Source organism: Dermochelys coriacea, chromosome 4, assembly GCF_009764565.3.
Source record: "Dermochelys coriacea isolate rDerCor1 chromosome 4, rDerCor1.pri.v4, whole genome shotgun sequence".
Lineage (NCBI taxonomy): Eukaryota > Metazoa > Chordata > Testudines > Dermochelyidae > Dermochelys > Dermochelys coriacea.
In genome coordinates this window covers 1,625,969-1,644,769 of record NC_050071.1, presented here as the reverse complement: position 1 = coordinate 1,644,769, position 18,801 = coordinate 1,625,969, and the positions used below count along the sequence as shown (strand labels likewise).

Genomic DNA, 18,801 nt, shown 5'->3' with positions numbered 1-18,801 from the left:
TTTCTAGCCTTTCCAGGTACTTTGATTTAAAAGGGGGAAAACATGTCCCAATAGTTAGAGAAACCAATAGTCAATTTTTAAAAAGTTGTTTTTCTGTATTAATATAAACCATCTATGAAGAAGAGAAAAATGAACAGTTTCAAGGTTAGGTTCAGGTCCTAAATGTCTTGAAGTTTTAAGCTCCTTTCAAATGGAATTGAGAACAGTTTTTTCCCCACAATATTACACATGCAGGGCTTACTAATGCCCAAACTTCATGTGTCAGATAGGATTTTAGCCACCCACTAAAACCCTTTTTGGAAATTTACAAAGTGTCTAAAGTCAACATTACATTAGTGATTCTTGCAACATATGCAAAAAGAAAAGGAGTACTTGTGGCACCTTAGAGACTAACAAATTTATTAGAGCATAAGCTTTAGTGAGAAGTGAGCTGTAACTCACGAAAGCTTATGCTCTAATAAATTTGTTAGTCTCTAAGGTGCCACAAGTACTCCTTTTCTTTTTGCGAATACAGACTAACATGGCTGCTACTCTGAAACCTTGCAACATATGGGTATTGTTAGCAATATTGATATGGCCTGTTTATAGAAATTAATAATAATGACAATTGGTCGAACATCATCAGTTAGGAACATCATTGGCAGGAGCTGAAGAAAAGCTGTTTTCATTCGCTGCCTGGAAAAGGGATGTTCATTTCATATGTACCTCCATAGAAGGGCATGTAAAGCTGTGAAACTGGGGATACTAAGATGCTGATAGTCTTTTTTTTCTCTCTGAGGCAGTTTTATCCACTGGAGCTTTGTAAACTTGTATTTGATTTCGACTTTCTGCGACTATTAAAACTTTCTTTCTCTTTGATTAGTGGCTTAGTACCGTTGCATAATGCCTGTTCATATGGACACTATGAGGTGGCTGAGCTATTGGTGAGGCATGGGGCCTCTGTCAATGTGGCAGACCTGTGGAAATTTACTCCGCTGCATGAAGCAGCAGCAAAAGGAAAATATGAAATCTGCAAGCTGCTTTTAAAAGTAAGTCGTTTACAATTACCAAACGTATTTTTAAATGTGTGTTCTGTTACATTTAAGATCTGAAACAAAGATCATTTTATTATTTTTCAGAGAGTTAATTTGAATCCATTTTCATCTTAAATTTTACTGTGATATCTGGCGGTTTCTATATTGAATGTAAAGACATTTGAAGTGCCTTTCAGAACATGTTCACTTTATTAAAATTCATCAGTACAGATGATTTTTCAAGACAATGTTTTAATTTTTTCTGAAATATTCCTCTAATTCATTCAGTAATGTCAGTTAAATAACATTTACTTCATACAAACTGAAACAAATGGAATTAGTTTTAAGGATACAAAAAAATGAACTTTTACTTGTGGAATAGTTGCTACAATTGAATAAACTTTCATTGGTATTTGTGCAAGTGTGCAGAATACAGCAATAATTAAATGTGGTCTTTAGAAAATATCTTGTGTGTGAGAAAATCCTCAGAGGAAGTGTAAATGAAGACAGTTTGGAAGAAGCACGATAATCAGCAGGAGTGCTCAAGCTAGCAGCCCCTGCTTTAAACAAAAACTCTTAATGAGAATGTTTAAAATAAGCTTGACAAAATTGCAAGAAATCATTAGAGAAATTAACCGCACACATTGTTTTCTTCATAGGCTTTTATATACTTTTTTTTAAAGGGTAGGCAGTTGTCAGGCTCTCTTCACCCCTTTTTACAATGTTGCTGCTTAGCCAAGCTATTCCTACTCAACCTTGTTAATTTTTCTGAGGACTTTCGCACTTTGATGGAGGACCACCACAGCAATTTAAAATCCTGCTGCAGTAGAACCCACAAGCTATCCCTCACAGAGGTCCCAGGGCTGTGCTTGATGAGGGCTTCTAAAGCGACATCTGATTACAGAAGTTATCTCAAACTTTCAAATGCAGTTTTCTTTTATCAGCACTGGAGTGCTCTGCAGCCCTGCGATTCCAGTGGGGGGTTAGCTGTTCTTGTACTCAACCTCAAAGGATCCTCAACAAAAGTCAGTTCCTTACTAGACACATCACAGAAGACTTAGAAGCATTCCCTAAGGTCCTGAGGAGGTTGAGGTTATACTACCTGTTGTAAATCAGACTTCTGCATCCAAGAGCTAAACATGCTCCAGTGACACACCCTTAAAATTGTCACAGTTGGCCCTGGGTACATTTGAGACGATTTCCTTGAGCCTTGTATGGTTGATACTTGTGCTCGAACCCCACTGGTTATGAAGGGTTTCTGCTGCTCTGACTGGCAATAATGCCTTTGTTTTGGTGTGCGCTGGGATGCGGAATGTGCACCCTCCTGAAATCTGCCTTACTTTGTTCCACTACACTTGAATTTAAAAATATTAAAAATAAAGCTGTTTTTTCAACTGTATATTTGGGATGCGTGCTGTTGGCCTTATCTCATGTGACCTTCTCTTCCATTACCTTGCTTTGAATTGCATCCTCTCCTTTGCTTCTCTGTGCTTGTAGGTGAAGAGGGCTGTCTTTGTGTTCCTTAATTTTTGTCCGTTTCTCATTAGCATTCTCCCTGTCTGTTAATATATGGCCCTATCAGCATATATTTGAGCCCATGGATGTGTGTTTTGTTGTCCTCCAGAAGGAGAAAAGTTCCACTTTTTGAAACCTTTCACACTAGGGATCTAGAGCTGTAATTTTCAGAAGACTGCAATAGACATTTTAAACAATGTGCCACAGAGAACACTCTCTCTCCAAAAGCTGCTTGGATGCATTAGAGCCAATTTCTGCCCGCGTCTTCCATTCACATCCTTACTCTAAACTCCTGTCTAATAGATGCAGCCTTGGAAGCAGGACAGTGGTAAGCTCCCCCCACTCCGCCCCCCCCCCCCCCCAAATTGCCCACCTTGGCTTATAGCAGGGCTATTTCGCTGATGCTAACAACTGTTAGACTGCTCTGAATGTTGCTGTACAGCACAGTGGGTAATATGTTGGCAGTTGCCAGCACCTTGTCTATTGCAACTCTCCCACTGTTATGACACCACAGGAACTGCACCATTGTTAGCAATGGTGGGAAAGTTAAGGGGAGCTAACCTTTGGTAAAAACGTTCCCTTATGTAGATTCACATTTCTCTCCTGAATCTCGGCTTTGCTACATTATTGCCATTAACAGTGGTGCAACTCACTAAGTTGTAGTGATGCAATGCATCCCTGTGGGCCATCCTCTTCTGAGTGCTCCATTGCACTGCATCAACATTCAGCATTCCTCCATCTCTTCCAGGACCAGCACACTGGGTACCTATTCCGCAGGGCCCAGATGTAGAGGTTTGTGGGAATAGTAATCCCCAGTTAGAGAAACTATACTAAAAATTTTTAAATGTGGATTGTAGAAATCAGCATTTTGTATTGTATAAAAATATATACTTAAGTTTTGGAACAAGAAAGCCTTTATGTGGCAGTGCAGCAGCGTATAAAGCATAAAACTCAGAAGCTGCAGTAGCTCAGAACGGAATTATCAGGGTATAGGAGGAAACCTGCACAACCTGCAGAGTGGATTTCCAAAGGGGTTACAGGAGCATTGTCAGATTGTACAGAAGTGCCTTTACAACACCAGTGCTTTTAGATTATGCTAGCACTGCAACTGTGAAGAATGACCACATGCAGAATACAGCTGAGATGAGCCTTGCTCCAAGCAGTTGCCTTTACAATGATGCAGTTGCAAAACTCGTGAACCATGGCAAGCTGTGTAATGTATAGATGCAAGAAGTTACAAGTGCAGTGTATGTTTACAGCACCACAAAGCTCTTCAGACCTGTAAGGTTGCTTTGTAGATTAGCAGTTTGGGTTTAGCTTTTATAATGTCTATTCTGTACAGTGGGTATCCACTAAAGTACATGGCTGTTAATTCATGAAAATGGATTGCAAAATATCACTAGCTTTGAAAGCATTCCCAGTGCTATGCTGCAGAATGCAGTCCATGAACTGACATACCTAAGTATTGCACTCACTTATTTGTGGCAATAACATGTAGAATTGTTATTTGTAGCATGGAGCAGATCCAACAAAAAAGAACAGAGATGGTAACACTCCTCTAGATCTGGTGAAGGAAGGAGACACGGATATACAGGACTTGCTGCGGGGAGACGCTGCCTTGCTAGATGCTGCCAAAAAGGGTTGTCTGGCAAGAGTGCAGAAGCTGTGTACACCAGACAATATCAATTGCAGAGACACCCAAGGAAGAAATTCCACACCATTACATCTTGCAGGTAAGCAATTTACCAGAGCTTCTAGACTCTCTTTTCACAGTTATGCAATGTAATCAACAAAAAACAGAGCATGTTATAAGGAACTGACATAGTAATAGTTTCACAGCAAATTGCCTTGGTTACTGTGCAATCTTTCTAGACGTACTACAGGAAGACAGTAGCTTGCAAAAGAGATGCTTTTGAACTCCAAAAATCAAATAGTTTTAGCTTTCCCACCTTCCCAGTTTTTCTGTTAGTTCTACTGATACTCTGTTTTATTTTCTCTTTGTGTAGCTGGCTATAATAACCTGGAAGTAGCTGAATACCTTCTAGAGCATGGTGCTGACGTTAATGCTCAAGACAAAGGAGGACTAATCCCCTTACATAATGCAGCATCCTATGGGGTAAGGTATAAGCATTTATACTTGTGAATTACAGTGCTAAGCTTCTCATAATTTTGTAATATTTTTAGTACGCAAAGTAGGGGGAAGTTTTTCAAGTGGTTGCATCTAAAGCAAATTATTGCGACAGACTGTCTTATCTGGAACGAAGTTTGGTCTCCGTAGCCATGAGGGAATTAAGACACTATGATATCTTACTCTCACAGGTCTCGGTGGCTTTCATTAAAAAGCCCAGAATTTGACTAGGAGGGGGATGCAGTTGGTACTACTGTATACAGGGTCACTTACAGAAATTTTGGAATACCATTGAAACAATTGCTATTATGGAAACCAAAACATTTGTAGCAAGTTGGCATAATGTTTGGCACCTCTTCTTTTTAACCAAAGAAATCTCTCCTGCAGTTGTAGAAATAGGCAAAGATTCAGATGGTGATTAAGAGTTTGAGTGGGAAGGAAGAGAGAGCAGTGTCTGTGGATCAAGCACAAGTTCATTGTGGAGCAGCATTATTAGGACAAGTAGTCTGTTAGTGATCTCCCTTCCTTCCCACCCTCACAAAGCAGCATTAACGTACAGAGAATCAAGCATCTTTATGTACAATATCTGCATAGATGTAAGATGGACCTTTCCCTAAAACACGACATGCCACTTTACCTTGTGGGTGACTTCAGAAGGAAATATATTACAAGCAATTGCGTGAAGTCCATTCTTAGATTCATAGATACTAAGGTCAGAAGGGACCATTCTGATCATCTAGTCCGACCTGCACAGCGCAGGCCACAGAATCTCACCCACCCACTCCTATGAAAAACCTCATCCATGTCTGAGTTATTGAAGTCCTTAAATCATGGTTCAAAGACTTCAAGGAGCAGAGAAGCCTCCCTCAAGTCAACCATGCCCCATGCTACAGAGGAAGGTGAAAAACCTCCAGGGCCTCTCCAATCTGCCCTGGAGGAGAATTCCTTCCCGACCCCAAATATGGCGATCAGCTAAACCCTGAGCAGATGGGCTCCAGATACTCATCCAGATACCCAGGAAAGAATTTTCTATAGTAACTCAGATCCCATCCATCTAATATCCCATCTCAAGGGATTTGGCCTATTTACCCTGAATATTTAAAGATCAATTACTTACCAAAATCCCATTATCCCATCATACCATCTCCTCCATAAACTTACCAAGTAGAATCTTAAAACCAGATAGATCTTTTGCCCCCACTGCTTCCCTTGGAAGGTTATTCCAAAACTTCACTCCTCTGATGGTTAAAAACCTTTGTCTGATTTCAAGTCTAAGGGGTTCTTGAAAGAATCCCGGGTAGATGAAAGACTACATACATGACACTAAGTTAATGCCAGATTTGTTTGCCTCTTCTAGTTGTGTTTTCCTCTACTTACTTATTGTAAATGCAATTTCAGCAACTAGAACACTGACAAAAATGACTGCACTGGAGATCGGAGGGGAAATGGCTTGAATGCAGTAATTGAGTCCAAAATTGTTTTGACATTTATACCAAAATGCAAGTTACCGAATTGCATGCATATATTTGTGCTGTTGTGATGCTGTATTTTATGCCTCAGTTTCAGTCGTTATTTCAGATACTGTACCAGATATGTTGCAATACTTGGGTATGATGGGAAGGATTAACAATGGAATGCAAGCCTCTAATCTGATTCTTCCTTTTGCTAAGGATCATTTGAAGTTGTTAACATTATTTGAATATTTTTTAAGTCTTGTGCCGCAGGTGTTTTTTTTCCAAACTTTAATAAACTAGCTTTCCCATCTTTGCAGAACAATCCATCACAGCTGAGTACTTTTTCTATGTCTTTGAGGTCAATCCTTTGCTTTTAATGTACACATTTTATATAGTTAAACTACAGATTATTTATCACGTTTGTTAGCCTTGCATTTCATTTACTGTGTTTTGTCACAGCTGTATAGGATAGTTTTTAAATTCTTAAGAACTGGGCAGTACTTAATTCTTGCTGTTCGTTGCTCCCTCAGATGTTTTGTCAGCAAATTTAACAAGTTTGGTTTCTCCAATAGCTAAACAGCAAACCTTACATAAAGAAGGCAGCAGGAAAAAAGGATACCAGAGACAGAGCTGACTTTTTATCTGCCTTTGACAGCTCTTACCTCTGCCATTTACAGATGTCCACAGTCTCTGATTTAGTATTAGAAAACTGTTTTAGAAGTGGGATAGAAGGGAGAAAAGTGCCAGCCTCCCACAGTTACACAAAGATGTTTCATTTTTAGTCAGTATAAAATGTTTATCTAGCCAAAAAGGTCTGATAACCATGGAAGGAGAACTGGGAACTATCTCCATGTTTTTCAGGGAGTGGAAGTAAGCGGTAATATGCTTTGTCAAAAGTGTAATGACCTTGAAGTAAAATGAACAAAAACTGGGGGAGAGAGTCTTAGAGTGCATTGAACTGACCGTGGATTCCAAATGAAATGAATGTTGTGATTTCCGTCTTGTTCTTAATGCAGAGGACTACAGGTTTACCCTTAGCTAACACCCATAATTTCAGCATCAAATGTTTTAATCTGCTGAAAGGGAAATTGGAGGGTATTTGGAATAGAAAATTGCCAATAATTGTTTCACACTAATAATCACTTTAAGAAATCATAATTCCAATCTAATTCAGTGTCACCTTTTCTGTGTGGTTAATGAGAGTTGTGTTTAATGTTTTTTCATCACCTTTTTTTAAAAATGTTATATGTTCTCCTTATTGTATATTAGCCATCGACACCTCTTAATCTCAGTGATATGGCATAGATCAGCTGTGAAGGGAGGAATACTTTTGTGGTTGCTCCTGAATTTTTATCTAATATAGTCAGTTTGTAATTCCTTCGTTAAAAATTGCTTTTCCTTTAGTTCCCCCATCTTCATGTTGGATATACCCTGTTTATTTACCATATAATTAGGTAGTGTCTTTTATACCATGTGGCAGAAAAGTATGAGAAATACCAATTGCTCCTAAAGTTCAGAAGGGGAGAAGTGAGATTAGCAATCTTTTAAAACAATATTTCTTTAGCGATAAAGCCAAGCCTTTTTGCGAGAGGTTGGTAGCTACTTAAAAACCACCCAGTAGGGAAAGATGAAATCTGTCAGTGTAATCAGTCTTTGGGTATGGGTCTGTGCTGACTATTTCAAACAAGTTTTCATACTTCAATCTGCTGTTTTTTTTTTAGCTGAGTATACTGCTTTTGCCTTTATGCAATGATAAACCAGTTAGTAAAAACACTCATAGGAAGATGGTACAGGGAGTAATTTTTCCCTATAATTTGTTTCCTTTTCTTCTTTTTTGATTTGGATGATGATTTAAAATGGTTTATAGTTGTAAGGGTGGGGTACAAAAGCAAATTACATGTCTGTTAAAATGCCACATCCGTAGCCTATGGAAATAAATGTAGATGGGGGAAACTGTACCAGCATCATTTTGGTTCAAAGTATTTTTTGTAGCTCATTGTACCAAATAATGAAATAAATGCTCAAGAGCCAGGTTTTCAAACGGGTTTGTTTCAAACGGGTTCAGCTGCAACTGAATCCAACCACCTTTTTGGAAGCCCAAATGGGAGTATTTCTTAAAATGTGGCCAAAAGTCACTAAGATGCAATAACTGACGCTGTATAAACGACAATAGTTTGAACACAGAAAATAATATTGCTTTTCTTGCCCAGGTTTTCTTATTTTGTATATTTTATTGTAAATATGTATTCTGTAGATCTTTAACCATTTGACCATTATACATTTTCTAACATTGGGTGTAAGTCAATGAACTGCTAAGCAGAACGAAAACAGCGTATGAAACGTGTTCCTTTATCCCTGTTCGTACATATTTAAAATCTATGTCAGGCCATACTAGCTACAGCAATCTGAAGAAAGATGGTACTTGTTCCGTTTGTCAGTATCTGGAATGTTCTTCCTGCTCCCAGGGACTTCATAGTGGTATCTGAGCTCCAGAAATAAAAAAAAACAGTTCAGGAGTGAACACACTTACTTTCCTCAGCAAAATCCCAGCCCTACAAACACGTGAACACTGGATATCAGGGATGACTGCTCACACGCTTATAGTAAAGCACATTTGTAAGTATGTGCAGGATCAGGGTCTGAAAATGTAAAGAATTCTCTTAGAATAAGATAATGCAAATCTAAAACTCTACATGATTGTCCCTTTCTGTAACATCAACCAAAGAAAATCACCTAATCTCATTATTCTGGAGATGAACTGCTTAATAGTTTATATACAGTACAGCTAAACTACATGATTAAATGCAATCCAAAGCAACTCGCACAACTGATTCCTTTGAGCGAATTGGGAAGTTTGGGTTTCCTTAGCATTTTCATATTTAGAGAAACGTAGTTTATTCAGCTAACAAAATATGGCCTTGTGCTGCCTTATGCAGCTTTGAAATTGCGAAGCTGAGTCAGGAAGAGGAAAGAATGTCCATCATTGTTCATATGCCCATTGCTGATGGGAATGTTTTTCAGTCTTTGACTGGAGGGAAAGTTGTTGTAACATAGGCAGGTGAGTGATGGAGGTGGGTGTAAATAAAGGGAGGGGAAATGAAGAGGATCTCTGAATAGCCATATTATCTCTGCATAAAAGAAATGAAGATGTGACTTAACAATATCACATCATATGGCCTCTACATTGCTGTACCCTGTAGCTGCTACTCTATACTTTAATGATAAAAGTACTGGGTTTTTTTCAGCATGTGGATATAGCAGCGCTCTTGATTAAATACAGCACATGTGTAAATGCAACAGATAAATGGGCATTCACACCGTTGCATGAAGCAGCACAAAAAGGAAGGACACAGCTATGTGCTCTGCTACTAGCTCATGGAGCAGATCCAACCATGAAGAACCAAGAGGGTCAAACACCTTTAGACCTGGCAACGGTAAGTTCATATTGCAAAGCATCAGAAACTGTTATAAAGAATTGGCTTTATGTATTAAATGACACTCAGGGCTTCCACTGTGCCAGTGGTCCTCAGCCTTCTCCATCCTGGGATTCGGGAAGGGTAGGGTGGTCAGGACTTCATTACGTCCATGCACAACCCCTCTGTTGGCAGCAAGCCCATGCACAAAAGGTAGGATGAGATTCTAGTATCTTACTTAAGGTTTAAAGTACCAGTTTCATTCCCAGCACTTTAATTTTACCCAAACTGAACCTTTCCACCTGAAATGTCACGGATGTGAGCTTTAGCCAGCACACATTTTATTTATTTGAATCCTTTCAGGGAAATAGATCAGACTTTGAGGAAGTATGAGTGTTCCAAAAAGGGTATTCTCAGTTCTTAAATAATTTCTTAACCCTTTTTAGGCACAACATAACTCCAAAACAATGTGGCTAGAATGACCCAGAAACCTCCAAACTACTAGTTAGCTGTAGGTCTTCCTGAATCCTTGTCTTTGACTAGTTGGGTTTTGTTAGTGGCAGGATTAGTTAAAAATAGTTTCCACACATCTTACAGGGCACACAGAGTTTATGAATTCCAAGTGATCCCATTATTGATGGTTGCTATGTGGGGAGTGGCACACAGAGAATTGGAAAGTAGAGAAGTTTGGAATAGACGGGGGAGGGAGTAGGAGAGTTTGAGCCACAGTGAGGGGGGTGAGGAGGCTGGGCTGGGGAAGAAAACAGATTCATGGAGTGGTCTAGACACCATTCCCCAAATAAATCCACTTTACATGTTCCCCCTGCACCTCCACACATGTTGCTGTCCAGTGACTCTGAAAAGGACTTTAGGGATCATTGTGGAAGCCAGCTGAACATCAGTTCCCAGGGCAATCTTATGGCTAAGAGGGCTAATGCAGTGCTTGGATTTATAAACAGGAGAGCACCAAGTCAGAGTAAGGAGGTGCTCTTACTTTGTACACAGCATTAGTGAGACCATTACTGGATATTGTGTCCAGTGTTTCTGTCCACATTTTTTTAAAAATGTTGAAAAATTGGAGCGAGTTCAGAAAAGAGCTACAAGAAGTAATTTGAGATCTGGACAGCCTGACTTACAGTGAGAGACTTAAGAAGCTCAATTAAATTTCTCCAAGAGAAGGTCAAGAGGTGACTTGACCATGCAGTACAGGTATCCACAGGGGGAAGAGATTTCTGACAGGAGAGGTCTCTTCAATTTAGCAGCAAGGGCATAATGACATCCAATGGCTGCAAGCTAAAGCTAGACAAATTCAGACGATGAATAAGGTGCAGGCTTTTTGTAAAAGTGAGGTATATTAACCTTTGGAACAGTTTACCAAAGAAAATGGTAGATTCCTCATCTTTCAGAGTCTTTACAGTCAAGACTGGATGTCTTTCTATGGGCTTATCTAAAGGGACATTTAGTTTGCCGCAAGCTAAAAGTTCCCCAGTGCTCTCTGATCTCTTCCTGTTTCAAACCAGGAACTTTTAGTGCACAGCAGCAGGGTCCACAGACACTTAATGCACAACAATTTAGTGCAGGATAGACTTACACCCCAGCTTGCTGCAAACTTCGGCTATGGTGGGAGGGATAGCTCAGTGGTTTAAGCATTGGCCTGCTAAACCCAGGGTTGTGAATTTTATCCTTGAGGGGCCATTTAGGGATCTGGGGCAAAAATTGGAGATTGGTCCTGCTTTGAGCAGGGCGTTGGACTAGATGACCTCCTGAGGTCCCTTCCATCCTTGATATTCTATGATTCTATGATATGTCTACACTTGGAGCTACTGGTGTGATTCCCAGCTTGTGCAGACAGTCACACTAACTCGTATCCAGCTAACACTCTAAAAATAGTAGTGTAGCCACAGTTGTGCGGCAGCAGTGAGCAATAACAAAGGCTAGCCATCCCAAGTATGTACCTGTGGGGTCTCAGCAGGTTTGTACTTGGGACTGCTAGTGTGTGTTAGCCTGCTGTGAACTGAGTGTCCATGTGGACCCTGTTGACAGAATTTTTAGTATGGCGCTTTGATTTATGCTGCTTTGAAATGGGAGTATATTAAAGCACACTAGTGAACTTTTAGTGTGCGGCCACAGGCTCCATGTGGACAATTGCTGTGAACTAAGGCTATGACTACGCTACAGCCAATGTTGTCATAATTTATGGTGCTATGGGGTGTGAATAAACCACACCACTGAGCCACATAAGTTACACCAACAGCTGCCAGTGTGGTCGGTGCTATATTGGCAGGATACACTCTACTGCTGACAGCTACCGCTGCTCAAGGGGGCTGGCATAGTTAAGCTGTCAGGAGAGCTCTCTCCCATTGGTTTAGAGTGGCTACATTAGAGAGCTTACAGCAGCACCACTGCAAGCTCTATAATGTTTAGACAAGCCCTAAAATAGGTTCTCTAGCTCAACCAGCAGTTACAGGATTGAAGAAGGAATTACATGGTGGAATTGTCTGATCTGCTATGCAGGTCTGATGAGATTATTATAATGGTCTTTTCCGGCCTTAAAATCTATAAAATCACACTGCCATGAGGTAAAAATTTAATTAACTCTCTAACATATAATAGAAAATAGAGCTGGTCTTAAAATGTTGTGTTAAGTGTGTGCAATTTTTGCTTTTTTTTTTTTTTTCTTCAAAATGAATGACCTATTACAGGATTAAATCTGTGTTATGAGATTGTTGGGGGTTTTACTTAGATGGGGATTGGGAATAAAGTTATCCACTGAATGTATTTTTTTCCTTCCTTAGTAAATGAATAGATGGTGATTTAAATGAAAATAAAGCCCTATGTGAATGTGCTTTCTGTCTTTCAGGCTGATGATATCAGAGCTTTGCTGATAGATGCAATGCCTCCAGAAGCCTTGCCTACCTGTTTTAAACCTCAGGCAACTGTAGTTAGTGCCTCTCTAATCTCGCCAGCATCTACTCCCTCCTGTCTCTCTGCTGCCAGCAGCATAGATAACCTTACAGGGCCTCTGGCAGAACTAGCAGTGGGAGGAGCATCAAATGCTGGGGATGGAGCAGCAGGAACAGAAAGGAAAGAAGGAGAAGGTAATTTTTCTGCTGAGTAAGGTTCCTTTGCAAAAACACAATAAGAAGATGCTTAACATTGCATTCTGCCTTACTTGATCCTGAAGATGTTGAATATAAAAATACTCCCATCTTAAAGGAAATGTGAATTTCTCTATTTCTCCTGTTTTCTGCCTCTGCTCTTTGATTCATAGATTCATAGATACTAAGGTCAGAAGGGACTATTCTGATCATCTAGTTCGACCTCCTGCACAGCGCAGGCCACAGAATCTCACCCACCCACTCCTACGAAAAACCTCACCTATGTCTGAGCTATTGAAGTCCTCAAATCGTGGTTTAAAGACTTCAAGGAGCAGAGAAGCCTCCCTCAAGTGACCCGTGCCCCATGCTACAGAGGAAGGCGAAAAAGCTCCAGGGCCTCTCCAATCTGCCCTGGAGGAAAATTCCTTCCCGACCCAAATATGGCAATCAGCTAAACCCTGAGCATATGGGCAAGATTCACCAGCCAGATACTACAGAAAATTCTTTCCTGGGTAACTCAGATCCCACCCCATCTAATATCCCATCTCAGGGGATTAGTCCTATTTACCCTGAATATTTAAAGATCAATTAATTACCAAAATCACATTATCCCATCATTCCATCTCCTCCATAAACTTATCGAGTAGAATCTTAAAGCCAGATAGATCTTTTTCCTCCACTGCTTCCCTTGGAAGGCTATTCCAAAACTTCACTCCTCTGATGGTTAGAAACCTTCGTCTAATTTCAAGTCTAAACTTCCTGGTGGCCAGTTTATACCCATTTGTTCTTGTGTCCACATTGGTGCTGAGCTGAAATAATTCCTCTCCCTCTCCTGTATTTATCCCTCTGATATATTTATAGAGAGCAATCATATCTCCCTCAACCTTCTTTTAGTTAAGTTAAACAAGCTCCTTAAGTCTAAACAAGCTCCTTAAGTCTCCTTTCATAAGACAAGTTTTCCATTCCTCGGATCATCCTAGTAGCCCTTCTCTGTACCTGCTCCAGTTTGAATTCATCCTTTTTAAACATGGCAGACCAGAACTGCACACAGTATTCCAGGTGAGGTCTCACCAGTGCCCTTTATAATGGTACTAAAACCTCCTTATCCCTACTGGAAATTCCTTCTCCTGATGCATCTCAAAACTGCATTTAGTTTTTTCACAGCCATATCACATTGGCAGCTCATAGTCATCCTATGATCAACCAATACTCCAAGGTCCTTCTCATCTTCCGTTACTTCTAATTGATGCGTCCCCAACTTATAACTAAAATTCTTGTTATTAATCCCTAAATGCATAACCTTTCCCTTCTCGTTATTAAATTTCATCCTATTACTATTACTCCAGTTTACAAGGTCATCCAGATCCTCCTGTATAATATCCCGATCCTTCTCCGAATTGGCAATACCTCCCAGCTTTGTATCATCTGCAAACTTTATTAGCACACTCCCACTTTTTGTGCCAAGGTCAGTAATAAAAAGATTAAATAAGATTGGTCCCAAAACTGATCCCTGAGGAACTCCACTGGTAACCTCCCTCCAACCCGACAGTTCGCCTTTCAGTAGGACCCGTTGCAGTCTCCCCTTTAGCCAATTTCTTATCCATCTTTTGATGTTCTTATTGATCCCCATTTTCTCCAATTTAACTAATAATTCCCCATTTGGCACGGTATCAAATGCCTTACTGAAATCTAGGTAAATTAGATCCACTGCATTTCCTTTATCTAAAAAATCTGTTACTTTTTCAAAAAAGGAGATTAGGTTGGTTTGGCACGATCTACCTTTTGTAAAACCATGTTGTATTTTGTCCCATTTACCATTGACTTCAATGTCCTTAACTAATTTCTCCTTCAAAATTTTTTCCAGGACCTTGCATACTACAGATGTCAAATTAACTGGCCTGTAGTTACCCGGATCACTTTTTTTTCCTTTCTTAAAAATAGGAACTATATTAGCAATTCTCCAGTCATTCGATAAAACTCCTGAGTTTACAGATTCATTAAAAATTCTTGCTAATGGGCTTGCAATTTCAGGTGCCAATTCCTTTAATATTCTTGGATGAAAATTATCTGAGCCCCCCGATTTAGTCCCATTAAGCTGTTTGAGTTTTGCTTCTACCTCAGATATGGTAATATCTACCTCCATATCCTCATTCCCATTTGTCATGCTACCATTATCCCTAAGATCCTCTTTAGCCTTATTAAAGACTGAGGCAAAGTATTTGTTTAGATATTGGGCCATGCCAATTTTTGTTCATGATTAGTTCAGAATCCAAAGGCAAGGGTCACTGACAAAATGCACAGATTTCCACTGTTGCTGCTGGACAAAAATTCTGATGGGTATCATTGTGATTTGGGGAAACATGATGGCTGAGATAAGGGGGTTGTTAAAGTTTTAATCCTTTGATTAATATTTGAAATACATGCTGTCCATCAGCATCTGAAAGATTGTATAGCAAAAATGCACCCATCTTCATCTGTATTTCTGTGCAACTTGCTGTCCTGTTTTACAGAAATCAGATGTTTCTGTTTTAGGCGGTTGTTTTTAAGTGTATTTAATATTCAGTTTTTACTGAGCTTTTGTACAGTCTGAGGTAGCTTATTTGGTTGAGGACTCTAGAGAGCTGTGTTTTGAAACTGAGGACAAGCTGACATTATGCTGGATGATGGATATCTTCTACATTGATCTGTTTCTTTCATTATAGTCACTGGTCTTGACATGAATATCAGCCAGTTCCTGAAAAGTCTTGGGCTTGAACACCTGCGGGATATCTTTGAAACAGAACAGGTAATGAGTGAGCCTTATGAATGGTGCACTTGTATGTTCATTTATAGGGAATGCAATAAATACTCAAGCAAATTTTGATTGCATCTGTTATTTCCTAACTTATTTTAAATGACTATTTAACATCTGTGAAAAACAAAAATAACAAAGAAAACTACAAATGAGTCATCTAGTACCTTAAAGTGAGGTTCTACTCAGAAAAAGACTGAATAAATGGCATCACAGTTATTTGAGGCTGGTATCAAGTTTGCTCAATTTACAAGTAAAATAATAACTTTTTTCCCAACTGCCAGATCTGCAAATTGATCCCGGGATCTGAGTCACGATTGGTCCTTTGGTCTTGAGCATTATTACCAATAAAGGTTTTGCAGGACAAATTAGACCCTAAGCTACACGTGTCCTTTCCCATTCATAAACCCGTTAAAGGTTTTTTACAAGGAAGAGGGAGAAAAATGGTCCTCCTTAACCTCTGAGGATAGGACAAGAAGCAATGGGCTTCAACTGTAGCAAGGACCATTTAGGTTGGACATTAGGAAAAACTTCCTGTCAGAGTGATTAAGCAGTGGAATAAATTGCCTAGGGAGGTTGTGAAATCTCCATCATTGGAGATTTTTAAGATCAGGTTAGATAAACACCTGTCAGGGATGGTCTGGATCAGTGTTCTCAACCGTTCCAGACTACTGTACCCCTTTCAGGAGGCTGAATTCTCTTGTGTACCCCGAGTTTCACCTCACTTAAAAACTACAAAATTGTCACAACACTCTTATTGAAAAATTGCTTACTTTCTCATTGTTACTATGTAATTATAAAATAAATCGCCACCCGGAGACTGAGAAACACTGATGTAGTATATAGAGCAGTATAAACAAGTCATTGTCTGTATGAAATTGTAGTTTGTACTGACATTGCTAATACTTTTCATGTAGCCTGTTGTAAAACTAGGCAAATATATTGATGAGTTGATGGACCCCCTGGAAGACCTGTGTACTCCCAGTGGTACATACATCCCTGGTGAAGAACCACTGATCTAGACAATATTTAGTCTTGCCATGAGTGCAGGGGACAGGACTAGTTGACGTCTGGAGGTCCCTTCCAGTCCTCAGGTTTCAGAGTAGCAGCCGTGTTAGTATGTATTTGCAAAAAGAAAAGGAATACTTGTGGCACCTTAGAGACTAATAAATTTATTTGAGCATAAGCTTCCGTGAGCTACAGCTCACTTCATCAGATGCATTTGGTGGAAAATACAGTGGGGAGATTTATATACACACACAGAGAACATGAAACAATGGGTTTTATCATACACACTGTAAGGAGAGTGATCACTTAAGATGAGCCATCACCAGCAGTGGGGGGAAGGAGGAAAACCTTTCATGGTGACAAGCAAGGTAGGCTATTTCCAGCAATTAACAAGAACATCTGAGGAACAGTGGGGGGTGGGGTGGGGTGGGGTGGGGGGGAGAAATAACATGGGGGAAATAGTTTTACTTTGTGTAATGACTCATCCATTCCCAGTCTCTATTCAAGCCTAAGTTAATTGTATCCAGTTTGCAAATTAATTCCAATTCAGCAGTCTCTCATTAGAGTCTGTTTTTGAAGTTTTTTTGTTGAAGAATTGCCACCCTCAGGTCTGTAATCAAGTGACCAGAGAGATTGAAGCGTTCTCCGACTGGTTTTTGAATGTTATAATTCTTGACGTCTGATTTGTGTCCATTTATTCTTTTACGTAGAGACTGTCCAGTTTGACCAATGTACATGGCAGAGGGGCATTGCTGGCACATGATGGCATATATCACATTGGTAGATGCGCAGGTGAACGAGCCTCTGATAGTGTGGCTGATGTGATTAGGCCCTATGATGGTGTCCCCTGAATAGATATGTGGAGAGAGTTGGCAATGGGCTTTGTTGCAAGGATAGGTTCCTGGGTTAGTGGTTCTATTGTGTGGTGTGTGGTTGCTGGTGAGTATTTGCTTCAGGTTGGGGGGCTGTTTGTAAGCAAGGACTGGCCTGTCTCCCAAGATCTGTGAGAGTGATGGGTCGTCCTTCAGGATAGGTTGTAGATCCTTGATGATGCGTTGGAGAGGTTTTAGTTGGGGACTGAAGGTGATGGCTAGTGGCGTTCTGTTATTTTCTTTGTCGGACCTGCCCTGTAGTAGGTGACTTCTGGGTACTCTTCTGGCTCTGACAATCTGTTTCTTCACTTCAGCAGGTGGATATTGTAGTTGTAAGAATGCATGATAGAGATCTTGTAGGTGTTTGTCTTTGTCTGAGGGGTTGGAGCAAATGCGGTTATATCGTAGAGCTTGGCTGTAGACAATGGATCGTGTGGTGTGATCTGGATGAAAGCTAGAAGCATGTAGGTAGGAATAGCGGTCAGTAGGTTTCCGATATAGGGTGGTGTTTCTGTGACCATTGCGTATTATCACCGTAGTGTCCAGCAAGTGGATCTCGTGTGTGGACTGCTCCAGGCTGAGGTTGATGGTGGGATAGAAATTGTTGAAATCATGGTGGAATTCCTCAAGGGCTTCTTTTCCATGAGTCCAGATGATGAAGATGTCATCAATGTAGCGCAAGTAGAGTAGGGGCATTAGGAGACAAGAGCTGAGGAAGCGTTGTTCTAAGTCAGCCATAAAAATGTTGGCATCCTGTGGGGCCATGCGGGTACCCATCGCAGTGCCGCTGATTTGAAGGTATACATTGTCCCCAAATGTGAAATAGTTATGGGTGAGGACAAAGTCACAAAGTTCAGCCACCAGGTTAGCCGTGACATTATTGGGGATACTGTTCCTGACAGGTTGTAGTCCATCTTTGTGTGGAATGTTGGTATAGAGGCTTCTACATCCATAGTGGCTAGGATGGTGTTTTTAGGAAGATCACCAATGGATTGTAGTTTCCTCAGGAAGTCAGTGGTGTCTCGAAGATAGCTGGGAGTGCTGGTAACGTAGGGCCTGAGGAGGGAGTCTACATAGCCAGACAATCCTGCTGTCAGGGTGCCAATGCCGGAGATGATGGGGCATCCAGGATTTCCAGGTTTATGGATCTTGGGTAGCAGATAGAATACCTCAGGTCGGGGTTCTAGGGGTGTGTCTTTGCGGATTTTTTCTTGTGCTTTTTCAGGGAGTTTCTTGAGCAAATGCTGTAGTTTCTTTTGGTAACGCTCAGTGGGATCAGAGGGTAATGGCTTGTAGAAAGTCCTTCCAGTCCTACAATTCTATGATGCCTGTGCAAGCCTGTTGCATTGAACAGAGTTATTAAAGTGAAAGTGATTAGAACTTAGTAAACAATGCCGTTAATGAACAAGGCAGAAGAGGAATTACTTTACCCAGGCCTATGCTAGAGAATTTCAGGAAATAGTTTCCTCCTGCAAACAAGGCTATAATCTTAGTTGTCTTGTGTGTGTA

At 40.3% G+C, this 18,801-nt stretch overlaps 1 protein-coding gene across 1 annotated transcript in view; it reads left to right on the top strand.

The window, feature by feature from the left end:
- Positions 1-18,801, top strand: part of TNKS (tankyrase) — a 267,604-nt gene that overhangs the window by 222,990 nt on the left and 25,813 nt on the right. The window contains exons 15-20 of the mRNA XM_038398855.2: positions 863-1,028; positions 4,042-4,261; positions 4,535-4,644; positions 9,356-9,544; positions 12,384-12,621; positions 15,324-15,406. Coding sequence (XP_038254783.1) covers positions 863-1,028; positions 4,042-4,261; positions 4,535-4,644; positions 9,356-9,544; positions 12,384-12,621; positions 15,324-15,406 — 1,006 coding nt within the window. The remainder of the gene's footprint in view (positions 1-862; positions 1,029-4,041; positions 4,262-4,534; positions 4,645-9,355; positions 9,545-12,383; positions 12,622-15,323; positions 15,407-18,801) is intronic.